Raw genomic sequence first — 14,143 nt, forward strand, 5'->3', positions numbered from 1 at the left:
TTTTTCCCTGTCTACTGTGATCTCCCTGCCATCCTTGCTCAGCTGAGTCAGGTCTTTTGCTATTTCTTTATTTTAATGGGTACCCCAAAAAATCTGTTCCCTTTCTTAATATTTTCAGCCCTTTGCTTGCCTCCTTTTTCCTTTCCTCCTCAGCCTCCTTAGTCATACCTTCCCCCTGCTGTATACAGTTTCTTTTGCCCTAATTTCTAACCTTATATTCCCATATAGCAATGCTGGCCTTTTCTTCTCCGTTTTTGTCTCTTCCTCAGACCCATTTTTATAATCTTGAATTACCCATTCCTTCTTTTTTCTCATAGGTTCTTCACTGTCCCAGTTTCCAGATGTCTTTCTCATTCTTAAATCTTTACACAGTTCATCATAACCTCTTTCAACTAAATCACACACCATCGCCATTTTCTTTGTAATTTTACACTTCCTGTTCTAAACCACCCAACAATATGATCATTACTAGCTAATGGCACAGTTGTATAATGTAGTGAATGTGTTAAATTTGGTTGGTGCTCAGTGCTGGCAGTCTCTTGTCAGGTGTCTGATCCAGTGGAAACTGGAAGTGCTTTTAGAGAACTCATTTTATACTTTTGTCTTATTTCTTTTAATGATCTTGTAAATGGTCTCCATACTAAGGTGAACAGAGTGAGGCCTACATTGATATTCCATAATTACTGATCTTGAATGCTTTTACCTGAGTGAGTGAAGTATTTCATTTTTACACCCAGAAGTGAAGCTTCCACTGTTTCCTTTGTCCTCCATTGCCAGTGTTCAAAAGACTCCAGTCACTCCACCAGAATATTCAGGTTAACGCTGTCTGCCTGAACAGGTCATATGTGCTGTATGATTTTAGACATACAGACTCATTAAGCATCTAATTTAGAAAAAGAGATTCCCTTGTGTTTTCAGCTTGTTTGCATGGGCTTTTTTTCCACTACTAGCCAGTAAGCCACCTTGTTTCATTTATACTCATTTTCTTTGGTACTCTTAGAGCGGTCTACGTACTTTGGTTTTCTCTTCGTATAAACATGGAGCCAGGGGAAAAGTTTCCTGTATTTGTCCCAAATTGTGAAGCTCTGGATTATTTTATTAAGGGACATCTCATCAAGAGCATCTTCACTGAGTTGACCAGACCAATTTGCCAAATCATCAAACACTGTCATGTAAAAAGGGGGAACATTTTCCATTTTTAGTATATAGAAGAAAAACTGGTGTTTACTATGTGATTTGCTGCTGTCATTACTTTGAGGAACTCTGCTACGGGTAGAACTCTGGACTGTATAGATGTTTAGACTGAAGCAGCCCTTCCAAAGTCCGACAAACGTTATTTTACAATTGCTGTCACCACAATCCTGATATAAAGGCTGATGTTACAGTCAGCAGTTTTCAGTTCTTTCTTGCTGCATACACTGCGTGTTACAAGATGTCTAAGCTGTTGGATTACTCCATAAAAATCTGGAGTCAAGTATCTCTTAGATAGAAACCCTGTTGGGGGCATCCTTTATATTTTTGTAGAGATTCTATGTTTACTTGATACCTGGTAATTGCTGTTGTTTTGGCTTTAACTCATTCTGTCCAAATGGAGCTCTGGAGGTTTGTATTCATAATTTCCAGTGATTACATCCTGAGCTTTTTGACAAAATCAAGTCATGTCCCCAAATTTCAAACAAATGTTCACATTTCTGTAGCCATACAGGTAACTAAAGAAATGTAAATAGCAAACTGTTCAGCACAAGCAAAACTTTACCTGATGGTGTTAGTTAGATCCCAGTTATTAAATTAAGTTTTATAGGTCATAATAAACACAGTAAATATTAATTTTGTAAACAACTTAGTGTCTTTGCAACCACTAAAAATGTAACTGTACTGTTTACAGAGGTTTTTTTATCCATCTGTGAGCTGTACAATTCTGGCTTTACTTGTTTGAGATATTTAGAAAAATATGAAAATTATGACAGTATAAATATATGAACATAAATTAATCTTTTTAGCAACACTAAACAGAAGTCAAATATCAGTGCAGTGTGTTAACCATCATGTAAGCTTTAAGATGAAATCTTTCAACACATTTTTGTAACATGGTTTTGGAATTATTAATGTTAAGTCTGAACTGGCTATACTAGATGCCTAGAGGTGTGAGTAGGATGTAATTACAGAAACAGTTGGAGGCGTCACTAGGCTGCAATGACAATGCAGATGTGTGTTGGATGCCCTCTGACGCAGCGTGATCTGCATGCCTTCCAGGAAAGGAAAGTGTGTCTGTAGGCAACAGGTTTCTTCTAAAAACAGACATGAAAAGTGTACGTGTTGTCTGGGCTTGAGCCACAAAATCAGTGCTTGTGAGATCTGACAGGAACACTGCAGAAGGAAGGCATAACAGAAGAAGAAACTAAAGGAGGCCAGGCAGTTGGAAAACTCCACTGGGCCTTTTAGAGCCAAGAACATTAATAATGAGGAGGTCCTTGTTAGGCCCCTGTGCCTACCATCTTCCTTGTCAGAGGGCACTGATGATGTCCCTTGAGAGGCTGTCATGCCTTCTACATAACATGTGCCTTACCAGACCAAAATGCCATGAGGACTCACTGGAGAGGATAAAGGCTCATCTGCCCAGAAACAATATTTCCTGGTCAAGCAAGGGCAGGATGGTTTTCCCGTACTTATCATGGAAAAGTATGTCAGTGTAATACCTGGTAAAAAAGAACTTTGGGATGTCCTTCTTAGAGCTGCTAACACCACGATAGCAGTGAAACCTAAGACTATATATGAGGCTCAGACATCTCTCAAGCAAATGATGTCCTTGGTGGCTCCTCAGACCATAAACCTCCTCCCATCTTCCTTCCATAGGTTCATAGGAGATTGCTAGGCTAGTGGCCGTAGAGCCTATACAAGCCTCGCCATGTTAATCCAAAGTATCCCCATTTGATCTCTTTTGGGTAGTTTGCAGAATGAATTTATGAACAGAGCAGGTCTGTGATCAACACCGACTACCCCTGTTCATGAGGGACATAGATGTCACCCCAGGTACAAATTTGCAGTCTCCCATCCAGTTATCTAGGTTGCATTTGAATAGGGTCAGTGAAGAATTCTGTTTTACGTGACTATTGAGTCTACTCCAGAGAAGCGGCTAATCCAGGATTGGGCTAAACTGGTTTAGGGCTTTTTCAAGTCCTTATAGAATTTTCAACCCCACTCATGGATGTCTGGATTCAGGTTCTGAAAGAGAAAGAGGTATAACACACCAGACATTCATAACATGCTCGACAAGCCACGCTGCTTCGCTTGGGACGACTTGCACCTGTCACCCCTGGGCTTTTGGATATTGGCAAAGGCTCTTGCCACCCCCATAGTGCCTTTTTTAGGCAAGGCTCAAAAGTCAAACCCACCTCCATAGACAGCACAAGGAACAAGAAACTAAGGGTAATGCTGCTAAACGCCAGAAGTCTTAACCTCAAGATGCATGCACTCGAAGCTCTCCTCAGTATGGAGAACATCGATATCTGTGCAGTGACAGAAACCTGGTTCAAGGTTCCAGACAGCACCCCAGCACTACCAGGTTGTACCTCATATCATGCTTTTCGACCCCAAAACCTGGACCAAATCACAAAAGGAGGGGGAGTTTCCATATTTATCAAGGATATCCACACCTCCAGGTTAGTGGCATTGCACGAAGTATCGGAGGCCATCCATGTGCAACTGACAGTGGGCAAGACTGCTTTCCAGTTTATAGCATCCTACAGACCACCCTCTCAAAGTCAAGAATCCCACTCAGCTTTCCTGAAAACATTGGAGAACATGAAGATCTCTCCGAACACCATTATATTGGGCAACTTCAACTACCCAAACATAGACTGGGAGCATTACTCAAGCCCCAGCACCTTAGCCCAAAGGTTGCTGGAATTTATAAACTCAAATGCTATGGAACAACTAGTCACCACTTCCACAAGAGGGGAAAACATACTAGACCTGATAATTACCAGCATGGGCACTCTATGCTCCATACCAGAAGTATATCCCTCATTGGTAAGATCAGACCATAAATTAATTTCACTGGATATCCACATCCGGACCCCACCCCCAGCCCAGAAAACCACAGTGAAAAACTTCTCAAAAGCGAACTTCACACTTCTCAAAACCGAAGTGGAATCCTTCAAGGCCCCAGAGCCAGTGGAAACTATGGCCCAAACTGCAGAATCCTATATAAACGCATTCTACGGACATCTCCAGGAATGGATGGATCATGCTATCCCAAACAAAATCAAGACCCAATCATCCAAAGGCAGGCGTCCAGTCTGGTGGACCCCAGCCATAAATAAACTGTACAACAGAAGGCGGAAGCTACTACATGATAGAGCAAAATCCCTAAAAGGGAAGGCATTTCTGATCAGTACTAGCAAAAAATTACGATCCCTCATAAAATCCTACAAGGCCAGCTTCGAGAGAAAAATTGCACAGGACACTAAAGACAATCATAAGGCTTTTTTCAGTTATGTTAGGAACCTGGGATGCAACTCCCAGACTTGTTCTGAGTTGATTCTAAACGACAAAAAATACACTGAACCCACAGACATCGCTAATATCCTGGCAGATAGGTTCAGTGCAAACTTCTCCACCCTCCCCCCCACCAAAAGAGCAAGTATCTATCCCAGCAGAGTGCAGCCTCCCAAACATCTCTGATGCTCAGGTGAAGGCCGCCCTCTCCAAAGCAAAAAGCACTGCTTCCATGGGACCAGATGGTGTCCTGGGTTGTGTCCTACATGAACTCCAAGAAGAACTAATCCCTCAAGTAAAACTGCTGTACAATCTCAGCCTCACTACAGGATATGTGCCCAAAGAATGGCATACAGCAACAGTGGTCCCACTCCACAAAGGTGGCGCCTCTGCGGACCCTGGAAACTATCGCCCCATAAGCCTGACTAGCCTAGTATGCAACGCTATGGAGAGGATCATCATGGAACTCATAAACAAAGACATTGGGGACCTACAGACAATAGATCCTACCCAATTTGGCTTCGTCAAGGGCAGATCCTGCCTTTTGAACCTGGTCGACTTCTTCGAAACATTCACCAAGGCCATAGATGAAGGGAAGGTAGTCCACACAGCCTATCTCGACCTCGCAAAGGCATTTGACACAATACCCCACTCAGGCGTCATAGATAAGCTATCCAGCCGAAATATAAACCCCTATGTCACAAGATGGGTCGCAAACTGGCTCAAAGACAGAACCCACAGAGTCAGAGATGCTGGGGCCATGTCAGACTCAAAACCGGACCTCTCTTGTTCGGTATTTACTTTTCTGAGGTACAGGCCAACGTGGGAGGACTATGGCTCACCAAGTTCGCAGATGACTGCAAACTGGGCACCATAATTGACTCTCCAGCTGACACAAATATCCTTCAAAAAGGCCTCGCAGAGATGGATAACTGGTGCCAAAGCCATGGTCTAAAGCTAAATGCCAAAAAGTGTATAGTCATACCCTTTGGCAAAACCAATGTGCCCACAAATTACCACATAGGTGGTAACCCATTAAGTACAGAGAAAGTAATTAGGGATCTGGGGACCCAAGTTGATAGTAATCTCTCCTTTGACAAACACATTGCCAAAGTGGTTAGAAAGACCTTCTACATAGCCCACCTCATCATGAAAGGATTCACATCTAGATCAAGAGAGGTAATCGTGCCCCTTTATTCATCCCTCATCAGGCCCATCATAGAATACAATGCCCCCTTTGGGATGTACCTTACCCGACACCTGCAGCAATTAGAAAGACCCCAAAAGTACCTCACCAGGAGGATCAAGGGACTCAAACAGATGCCATATGCTGCTCGGTTAAAAAAACTCCAGCTCTACTCAGTTGCATACTGCCTACTTCGAGGCGATCTATGCCTGACATATAAAGCTATGTCCAACCCAGAATTAATGGACATGCTCCACCTCAGTAAATCTAAATCCCTTAGAGCCACGCGCTCTAGGGACTTGAACCTCAGCACAGAAATAAATAGAACATGCTGGAGGGACAGATTCATAACCCAGAGGCTCCCTTCGCTCTGGAATAGAATTCCAGTTCATGTTAGGCAGAGCACCTCACTGACTCTCTTCAAGAAGAATCTTGATGAGTGGATGGGGGATCGTAGGTTTGTCCCGGGGATTACTTCCGTGTCACTATTGTCTAAAAGATGCCTACCTCCATATTTAAATATTTGAAGGTCACAAAAAATGTCTAATGTTTGTGATAGGGGGACAACATTTACAATTTACCTCTTTGTTCTTTGGTGTCATCACTACACCAAGATTATTCACCAGATGCTTGGCCCCAGTAGTACCACTCTGCAAAACCAAGGACATCCACTTCTGTTCTTACCTGGACATCTACCTACTTTAGGCTTAGTCAATGCAGGATATGATGGGGACTTTGAATTGCAATTTGCAGTGCTGACAACACAGGTTTCATTCACTGTGAACTTTTAAAAGTCTCACATAAGCCACAGTGTCATCTTCCTAGGTTTCCTCCTGCACACAAAACTATCCAAGAACTTCTTGCTTGTAGAAAAAAGTGGTAACTCTAGCATGACTTAAAAACAATAATAGCAAAGTCCCACTGGACTGCCATCCAAGTCTTTCAGATAATGGATCAAGTGGCCTCCACTATCCTCATGGTACTCCTCACCAAGGTGCACGTGAGAAACCTGGAGCGGGATCAAAAGGTGCAGTCCCTTAGAGGCCATAATCCCTTCATTACCCTGTATCAGGAATGAGCTGTTATGGTGAGCCTGCCAAATCAACATAATTGAGGGGATGCCTTTCATGCAGACTACCTCAACCAGACCTTTACCACAGATGTCTCAGATCAGGCCGGGGGGAGTGCATGGTTTGTGGCTGAGAGTACAGGGTACCTGGAAGTCAGCTGAGTACAAACTACACAGAAACTGAAAGGAAATACCTACGGTTCAACTTGCTTTCCAGCCATTCATTGGGACCCCCCCAGATAGTTATAGACGACACCAAGGATGGTTAACAAACATTGGGACACCCGCTCATACCAGCTGTGCAAGCTGGAAGTGCAGATGTGTAAACTGACTTTGTCTTCAGCTTAAAGCCATCTACATGCCTTCAAGGACAACTCCATTGTAGACCACTTGAGCAGGGCCTCAGCAGACTGATATGAATGGATACCCCACAGGAAAGTCTCTCCTTTTTACCAGGGGACAGTTAGGATGTACCACACATAAACATCATTGTTCTCCAAGCAACAAACAACTGAACAACTTCTGCTCCAGAGCACACCACTAGAAATTTTGGGCAATGGATGCATTCCCTCTAGACTGGAAATATCTTTATCTGTATGCTTTCCATCCCTTCCCCTTGCTCAAGAGTGATATAGAAATTAAGGGAGGAGAGGCTAGAAATAGTATTTCTTGTGTCTTTTTGGCCAAGACAACACTGGTGCTCCTGTGTGATCTAAATGACCAATGAAGATCTTGTCATGCTGCCTCAGCAGGTGGATATTTTGATGCAGTGTGGGGAGTGACAACTAAACCACAACCTGTCAGCCTTGAACTTGGGCAACTTGAGGATTTAACTTGTTCCCTTTAGGCACCCATATTCCAGAGATATGCTTAATATCTTAAGAGAGCCTAGTAGAAAATCTTGCCTAACTAAGTGGAAACGTTTTTCCCTCTTGTGCTGTAGGAATGACATTAACCTAAAGAAAGGGATGTGACAAAGATGTAGATGTAGCATTACCTCTCCAAACTCCTCTTCTGGCTTCAAAATATGATTCTCTAAAAGTACTGGCCATTTAATCCTTCTAATACTTGAACCCCTCCCCCTTTTGATATCTTAACTGTCTGTCAGGCAGTTGTTAAAAGACATGGCAGATTTGATCTCCATCTTGGGACCTCAACTTGGGACCTCATCTTTATGCTGCAAGACTAGCCCTGCCCCCCTTTGAATCAGATGTCTTAACAAATATCAAATTCCTCTCTTAGAACATAAAAGTGTTGCCTTGAAGGATGTCAGAATTGCAGGCCCTCATGTGTATAGAACCTTTTTTCATCTGTTGCAAGGATAGGGTCACCTTGCATGCTAATCTGTTAGGCAGTTAATCAACCTGGGCCTTCTTGTTAGTTGGAGGGCAAGAGTAAACTGAAGATTAAAAGCTGTACGTTTGCCTTCATGCCAGGAGCATGGAGATATCCCCAGTGGAAAGTAAAATGGAGCATCCTACGGGGAGAGGTGCTTAGCTGTGAATGTCTGGCCAGTCCAGATCTTCACCTATTTCAGAGTTTTCTGAAGTAATGACTGCAGCAGTGACCACACTTGAAGATCTATAATTATGTTTATTATGCAACTGTATTTCCATTTCTGCAGGAAAGTAAGTATAGTACTACAATGCAGCCGTATTCCAGAAATATGCTTACTTAGTTACATTAGACCCAAACTTGAGTATGGAATAACAATATGGAAACCCTATAGGAAAATAAGCATGAATAAACTGAAAAGAGTACAGCGGAAATATTCTAAGGGCATCTGTGAATGTGAAAATCTGTGTTGTTATGAAATACTAAAATATCTGAACTTGTACAGTGTCTATTACAGATATTTAAGAGACGATCTTATTCAGGTATATAGGGCATTTAGGGACAACTGCCTCTGGGAATGTTTGGGGTTATCAAAAAGTACTAGAGAATCATCAGACAACCTATGTAGAAGATTCTATAGGAATGAGAAGTGTACTAATTGGTTCTCTGACAGAGTAGCTGATGCTTGGAACAGACTACCAAATTACATTAAAGCAAGTACTAGTTTAGATATTTTTAAGAACAGCCTGGACATTTATTATGGGAACAAGTGTTTTGGCATATTGGCAAGCTAGAAGGGCTTTAATGCCTGTGCTTGAAACATTTGTATGTATGTCTGTATGTATGCAGAGATCGGTTTAGCAGGGAACATGGGAAATACTATCCATCACATGAAAGAAAACATTATTTCTAGGGATTTTTGCTTGGAATCAATTAGTTGCAGTAAGCTGACATAGTGAGATCTCAGCCTATAGCCTCATTAGTCAGATTGTTTGGTTACCAGGCTAAAAACAAGATGTTTGCTGAATTTGTCATCAAAATAATGGACCAGCTGCAGCATATTTCATTTTCCTGTATCCACACTAACTCATCTACATCCTGCCCTGCTTTTTACCTTTCCTTTATAGCAGGTTCTTGGGGTCTTGGTCACAATTCCTTGACCATCTTAGCCATTCCCATTTTATTTGTAAGATCCTGGCATGCTGCTTATTCTTCCAGAACATGGGTGCTGTCATGAAGAGACAATCCAGTTAAATGTGTATGTTTTTGTTACTGTTGCCATCTTTGTAAACCTGCATCCTGAAGCTTTGTGCTTAAAACTGTTCAGCATTAAACCTGTTTAACATTGTATGTGTCACTTGATGACTCACTAAGCCATGGTGTTCCTTAGTGAAATCTTGATTACTAAGCCATTATGTTCCTTAGTGAAAGGTTTCTGTGCCCCAGTTGCTATCTTTTATGGCTAAATTTGTGGTTGCTAACTTATTACCTAATGAGTTTAAAAATGTCAGTTTGCGCAGTGAATGTGTTCTTTGTTCTGATTATTATATTTTTCATTTGACCTCTTGTACTTAATTTGTTGCATTGTGACCTATTTTTAGGTGAAAATGCCTACGTGGATTAGTCCCTGTTAGCAAATAATTTTTTTTATTTGAACCCTTAGGTTGCACTGAATGCTTGTGACCTGCTAGTTGTAAGTGTTGGCCATTCAACTGTTAGTACTGCAATCTCCATTTGTGTCAAGCTGTGGGCTTCTGGGATATCAGCTGATATTCTTCATGATCCTTTGCAGGTAAGCATCATAAAGAAGACAAGCGACTCTCGAATTTTTTTTTTTTTTTATTATTATTATTATTATCCTGATCAAATTATTCAGAGCAGTGGAGACGGGCTTTCCTGGTCTTTCTGGATCTCAAGGATGCTTATCTTCACATCCCTAGACATCCCTGTTTCAGGAAATTTTTGTTTCTATATTTCTTCCTTGCATTTTCAGTTCTGTGCATTACCCTTTGGCCTCTCTACTGCCCCAAAGGTTTTCATCAAATGCTTCGCTCCTGTGATTACTTTTTACAGGATGAGGGGGATACAAATCTTTCTTTACCTGGATGACCTACTCATTCAGACTTCCTCCTTTGGGGATCTTGCTTCAGCACCTTCAGTATGCTGTTTGCCTTTTGCAAAGACTAAGGTTTACAGTAAAGTTCCAGAAATATTTCCTGACTACTCCTTAGGATCATGGTTTTCTCGGTTGCAGGCTGCAGACCATTCCTATGCTGCCTTTCCTGCCACCACCACCCAAGGCTCTTGTTCGGATTGCCTTTTTTCAATCCCTTCTTCAAGTCTCAGTTACAGCCAGAGAATTTCTTAGGGCTCTGTAATTCAGGGCCTCCACCATTCCTATACTACTTCTAGCCAGACTCCATATGTGGAAGCTACAGTGGCTCCTAAAGTCAGTATGGCTCTGTCGCTGTCATCCTTTGGACTTTCTTTTCCATGCTTCAAGCTATAGCTTCAGTGTTGGATTCATCAATTGACTGTCAACCCAGGCCTTCCTTTTTAGCCCCCAATCTCCTCTCAGGAACTTTTTTTCAGATGCTCAAGATGTATGGTGGGCTGTTTCTTTCGGCCTTCTCAAGGCTCAGGGCCTTTGGCCCATTCATCAGAGGACAGAACATCAAGGAGATGAGAGTTCTCCTCCTTGCTCTTCAGACCTTTCATACTCCTTTTTTTCAGGCCTCTCAAATTCGTTATAGACAATACCATAGTGATGTAGTACATCAACAAGTGGGGGGGGGGGGGCACGGTCCTATTTTCTGTGCAGACTAGCTCTTCAAGCTTGGGATCTTGCTGTTCAATATCAGGTGACTCTTCAGGCTGTTTATATTCTTTCAGAACAAAACCTTGTGACAGGCTATCTGAGCAGGTCCATAACACAAGCTCACAAGTGGATGCTTCACAGACCTCTGTTTATGGATATTGTCGTCCATTGGGGTATTTCTTAGGTAGATCTTTTTGCCTCCCCTCTGAATTTACAACTTCCTCTTTTTTGCACCAGAATCCCAAGTCCTCTGGCACGGAAGGGGATGTTTCTCTACACCTTCCCTCCCCTTCTTCTCATACCAAGGATCCTGCTGAATAGAGCAAGACTCCCCCAAAATCTTGCTGGTGATTCCTTTTTGGCCCAAACAGCATTAGTTCCCTATCCTTCTGCACCTAGCCAAGGGCAGTAACCACGAGTTACCTCACAGGTTGGACCTACTCACACAATCCTCACTTGTCCACTCTTCAGCTAGCAGTGTGGGTGATAGGGTTTTGATCCCTTTTAGGGACCTTTTTTCCTGAGGACATGCTTAGGGCTCTGCAGGAGGCCAGGAAACTCACTACCAGAAAATCCTGTGTGTCCAAATGGAAGAGATTTTCTGTCTGATGCCTTGCTCATAATCAGGATTCCCTTTATGTGGAGATTCCTTTGGTTCTTTCTTATTTGTGTGAATTGCTCCATGCTGAGTTGGGGTACTCTACAATTAAAGCTCACCTGTTAACTATTTCTGCTTGTTTGCTTCTGACTCCTCCTTTGGCCTCTAAGTTTGAGGTCAAACAATTTCTTAAAGGCATCCTTCATAATATTTGTCCTCCCAAGAAACCTATTCCTCCTTCCTGGAACCTTAATTTTGGTCTTGAAAAATTATGCCTGCAGCTTCATCTTCCTTGCAGCATTGTACTTGGAAGACCATTCTTCTTTTGGCCCTTACTTCAGCTAAGAAGGTGCCTGAGCTTCAGGCACTTATGGCTGTTCCTTCTTTTTTTTAGTTTTTCATAGGGACAGGGTATCTCTTTGCACTAATCCTTCATTTGTGCCGAAGGTGGTTAATGACTTGTGTTTTAATCAGTCTGTTAATTTGCCCACATTTTTTCCTTCTCTGTAGTAGTATGCTAGTGAGAAGGTTCTTCACACCTTGGATTTGCATAGACCGCTTGGGTATTATATGGTTAAGACTGAGGCCATTCGCATGTCTGAGCAACTTTTTGTTTATTTTCATCCTAGATCTCTTGGTTTGGCTGTTTCTAAGCAAACCGTTTCTTCATGGATCTCCAAGGCCATTTCTTTTTGTTACTCCTTTCTTCAGAAAAGCCTTTCTACTTCTGTAAAGGCTCAGTCTACCGGAGCTGTGACTTCCTCTGGTGCTTTTTTCAAAGGCTTGGATATCACTTCCATCCTTGAGGCTGCTACTTGTTCCTATCCTTACATTTACTAAGCTTTACAAATCTGGCTTTGCTAGAGCTAATCTGCATGGTTTTATGGAGGGCTCTTCTGGGCCTGCCTCCTCCCAAGTTTTCTCTGAGTTTTTGTACTCTCCCTTTAGTGAAGATTACTGCAACAGTGATATGGAAGAACACAGTACAGTTGTGTAAAATCTTACCATAACAGTAGATATCCTCCTTTTCACTGTTGCAATAGTTGCTCCCTCCCTCCTCCCCCTTTTCTCTTCTTTGTTCCATCTGGATGCTGCTCTGCTTGGGTTGTTGTTCCTCATGGGCTGTTCAGTTCTGAGGTGTGTACAAAGAAATACATCACTTTTTTAATTTCTTCAAGTCTTTTGCGTTTCTAATACCATGAATGGGAATGGACCCTATTCCTAAGTCAAAGTACAATTAAAGTTCATGAAATTAGTATTGTTTCAATGTTTGTTGTCCCCCAAAAGTGCTTTTCACAGCACCTGCAATGTTCCCAGTAATGATTCCTCCTGCAGTTCATACGGGGTTACATGTACTGGTAACATATCTAAATATGATTGTAGATTCTTTTTTATAGGACCCGTTGCTCCTTCTACTGTTGGAACTGCCTGGGTATCTTTCTTCCACATTGCTCTCATTTCTGCCTGCATATCCTGATATTTTATGACTTTGTGTATGTCTGTATGCAAGACACTGTAGTCACTGGGTGTGGCGATTTCGATGATCAGTGCTACTTTTGTCTTCTTTTCATGGACCACTATATCCGTTTTTTTCGCATCTGTTTTTTGAACTGTTGGTAATGGGTGATCCCATGTGATGTAAACTTAATTTTCGATGATACTTTCTGGCTCTTTTCCAGTGTTTTTCAGCTACTTCTGTATTATAATGTTTGCAAAATCCCCAGTGCAACTGTATTGCCACATTATTATGCCTTTCTGTGTACAGTCCTTATGCCATTAGTATATCACAACCAGCTACAAGGTGTGCGACTGTTTCCAATTCTGTTATACAAAACCTACATTTGTCTGTTTCTCCCACATGTCCAATGGACTTTGTAAACTAACATGTACATAGCCCACTAACTTGGGGCGCCAATATTAACCTTTCATCTCTTGGTTTGAATTTGCCTCTACTTAACCATTCCTGTGTTTTTTCCTGATCAACATGAGGTTCTTCCAGAAGTTTTCTATACTTGTAACTGTATTTATGCATTTTCCACATTTCTTGCCTTCTCATGTGGTCCTTCACCTTATATTCTTTCTTTTGTTTTTTGGCGCATTCAGTTGCTGCCCGATTCTTATCTACTGGTCTGATTTTCATTCCTGCTTGATGCTGATATACTTCTGCTAGATTAAGCAGAGAAGTCATCTTAGATTCATTCTCCTCATGTTTCAAAACTTTCACTACATTTGGGTCTTGTGAGGTCAGCAGATATGTGTTGAGTCCCATGATTGCAGATCTATACATGTAATCAATTTCAAGGATGCCCAGCCCTCCTTCAGAATGGGGAATATATAATCTTGGTATGCACTGATTTTTATAAATCATTTGGTGAGCATGAAGCATCTTTGTTGTTTTCCTATCTAATCTGTCCAACACATTTTGGGGCCAGTCAGTCACTCCAAAACTGTAAGTTAGAGCAGGAAGAGCAAATTGGTTTATAGCTTGGATTTTGTTCCTGGATGTCAGTACTGTTTTCAGGATTAATTTAAGTCTTCTGAAGTATTCCTTACTAAGTTTTATTTGCATTTGTTCATTTTTTATTGTTGGCCCTTCATCAATTCCCAAATATTTATACACTCCCTCTTGCTCAAAAGTTA

At 41.8% G+C, this 14,143-nt stretch overlaps 1 protein-coding gene across 3 annotated transcripts in view; it reads left to right on the forward strand.

The window, feature by feature from the left end:
• Window positions 1-14,143, forward strand: part of EIF2AK4 (eukaryotic translation initiation factor 2 alpha kinase 4) — a 3,701,979-nt gene that overhangs the window by 2,898,306 nt on the left and 789,530 nt on the right. For all 3 annotated transcript variants that reach the window (XM_044073832.1, XM_044073831.1, XM_044073833.1), the window contains one exon: window positions 9,751-9,879. In XM_044073832.1, the coding sequence (XP_043929767.1) occupies window positions 9,751-9,879 (129 nt within the window). The remainder of the gene's footprint in view (window positions 1-9,750; window positions 9,880-14,143) is intronic.

This window comes from Protopterus annectens, chromosome 6.part0 (assembly GCF_019279795.1).
Source record: "Protopterus annectens isolate FY-2018-M chromosome 6.part0, PAN1.0, whole genome shotgun sequence".
Lineage (NCBI taxonomy): Eukaryota > Metazoa > Chordata > Ceratodontiformes > Protopteridae > Protopterus > Protopterus annectens.